Source organism: Cryptomeria japonica, chromosome 4 (genome assembly GCF_030272615.1).
Source record: "Cryptomeria japonica chromosome 4, Sugi_1.0, whole genome shotgun sequence".
NCBI lineage: Eukaryota > Viridiplantae > Streptophyta > Pinopsida > Cupressales > Cupressaceae > Cryptomeria > Cryptomeria japonica.
In genome coordinates this window covers 399,480,377-399,483,234 of record NC_081408.1, presented here as the reverse complement: position 1 = coordinate 399,483,234, position 2,858 = coordinate 399,480,377, and the positions used below count along the sequence as shown (strand labels likewise).

General features: G+C 39.5%; 1 protein-coding gene across 1 annotated transcript; it reads right to left on the bottom strand.

Moving 5' to 3' along the window:
* Positions 1-994: 994 nt before the first annotated feature.
* LOC131875143 (uncharacterized) lies at positions 995-1,675 on the bottom strand. Its single transcript, XM_059219174.1, has one exon. It carries the CDS (start codon positions 1,673-1,675, stop codon positions 995-997), a length of 681 nt encoding a protein of 226 aa, XP_059075157.1.
* Positions 1,676-2,858: the final 1,183 nt, after the last annotated feature.

The following is a 2,858-nucleotide window of genomic DNA, read 5'->3' as shown; positions in this document are numbered from 1 at the left end:
TCATAACCCAACGAATGTCCTCCTCGACAATCCCCAATTCCAAGCCCCAGGCCAAAATCATCGCAGCTATATCCACATTGCATTTCCAACGGTAACTAGTTTGCTGGAATAAATAACCCAGCATCCCCTGCACCGCACTTATCACCTCCTCTGATGGGAATTTAAGAAGTAGCTTGAGTCTTCGATTTTCAACTGGCCCATAAAGCCCTTTCTGTTGCTTCTGCGTTTGGAAGGGAAATGTGGCCTCCATCCACTCATCGAACAACACTTGCATAGAGAAAACAAACAAGATAGCCAATAGGAGAACGATGATAAGAATCAAGTTTGGCTTCTTTAAAAATAAAGTCGGTTCGTGCGATTAATCAATCACATTACTGCCACAACCCTTGATAGTAAATACTTGACATTGTGAACATCACATCATCACCCACTCTCATAGATAGAGTCATTATAATCGAGAGCTTGTTGTAAGGAACCACATCATTGCCGCCACCGCCATCATTCATGCACACCATTTTTAAAAAAACCGAGGAGAAACACACTTAAACTTCCAATCATTACAAAGCAAGGATTAATGACATAAAATTTGTGTTACACACAAATCACACTTGCACTTGGAAACCAAAGACTATTGAATGTTGACTGTAAACATGTGTTGACACTGTCTTGTCAACATATAAATTTCATTTTGAAATAATAGAAAATTTTATTCTAAATCCAACTTGCCATCAAAAACTTCAAAAAAAGTATCCTCAATTTGATTAAAAGACAGGGCCCATTTAGACAATTTGTCTGCCACTGTATTACCCTCCCATCTGATATGGCTAACCATGACTTCTTCAAAGTGATTCAAATCCTCTAAAATCAGTGAAATAAAATTTTGCAGATGCCATGCTTTAATTTCACCATTTTTTATGGCTTGGATTATGATCAGTGAATCCCCTTCCAGATGTAGTTTTTTAATCCCCATATTTCGAGCACATCGAGTTGTCAGCTAAGCTAAATAAGCTTTCGCTTCATTGTTGGTGCCCTGCTTAATACGTTGAGCTCCCAATTTTACAACGATGTCACTGTGATCCCGAAACACCACTCCCACACCTAAAAGACCCCCTCCACGTTGAGAAGCCCCATCAAAATTGGCTTTGATCAACCCCCTCTGGGGTGGAACCCATTCTGTGGGTGAGTTACACTTCTTACTCATCATCCTAGAAGGCCATGCCCCATGCCTTATTTTGACATTAGGCCATGCTTTTTGTATTTTCATGTCCTCTATAGTAAATGGGTTTCTTGTAGAGTTCATCTGAAAAGTTCCAGCCCCCAAAGTTTCCTCAATTGCTTGATCAAGTCTAATAAACAACCTCCTGACATCCTCAGCCTTATCTTGGAAGATCCTACGATTTCTTTCCTTCCAGATTTCCCATATCACAAGAGATGGGCATATGTTCCATATACTTGAAAATTTTGATTTCTTGTTTAGTCTTGGCCAACTATCAAACATATCTTTGAGAGAATTTGGCAATGGGCCTTGCCACTGCAATTTGCCTTTCACCATATACCAGCATTTTTGCACTATCTTGCATTGTAACAAAAGGTGGTCAAGATCGTCTTCAGCTTCCCCACACATTGAGAACTTGGTTGATCCTACCAAACCAAGCCTTTTCCTCCTCTCGCCCATAAGTATTCTCCCTTTTAGAGCCAACCATGCAAAAGCCCCTACTTTGGGTAAACAGTGTTTATGCCAAATTAAATCATTAGTTGTTATGTTGTCTTCCACCATGCCTTCCAAAAGCCTATAGCCTAATTTAATCGAGTAGTTCCCATCTTTGGAACCACACCAAATTACTTTGCCCTGACCTTTTGTGAGGTAAACCTTTCTCTGATCTGAAACTTGTTTTAAAAGCACTTGTTGTTGTTCTGATAGACCTATGCCTGAGAGGTCTTTCTAGCACCATACTTCACCCAGGTGACTTTTTTTAATCACCAAATAGTCACTGACCTTGTCACCCCAGATACTGCATAGATGTGATTTTATATTTGAAAAATTAGCCATGTGTTTTATAACCGGGTAAGCCGCCCAAGAGTCAGCCCAAAATTTAGCTGACTTTCCATTACCAATGTGCCATGTAAGATGTTCTGTAAGAACTTTCCTGCTACTCACTATGAAGTTCCAAATAGAAGATCCCCTGGGGGGTTTTTGATTGTGAAGATTTTGTGATTCTCCATTGAGTCCAAATACTTGGCCCTCATAACCTTAACCCATAGTTGATTTGGGTTAGCATAAATGCTCCAAGAGATTTTAGCTCCCAAAGCCTCATTCATGATTTGCCAATTCCTAAGCCCAGCACCACCCTTCACTTTCGAACTGCAAACTTTTTCCCAGGCCAACATAGGGATTTTATCTTGCTCATTATCTCCATTCCAGAAAAATTTCCTCATTTTTTGTTTAATCACATTAATGATTTTACTAGGAATTTTTAGGCATGTCATTGAAAATATGGGGATGGCAGAGACAACTGTTTTTAACATCAGAATTTTGCCTGCCAAAGTCAGCCATTTATTTTTCCAGCCCTCCAGTCTGTTGAAGCAACTTTCTACCAAATTTTTCCATATTGCTAACTTATTGGCTCCTCCAAATAGGGGAACACCTAAAAATTTGCTTGGTAAAGTTCCTAACTTCATGCCAAGTATGTTGTTGATTTCCCTATGTTTAAGAGGTGGAATATTGAAGAAAAATATCTCAGATTTGAGTCAGTTCACTTTTTGACCTGACACTTGTTCATATCTATCACATGTTTTACTACTTGAGCTTCCCTTGCCGAAGCCTCTCTAGCCAGAAAAGCATCATCAACGAATTGCAG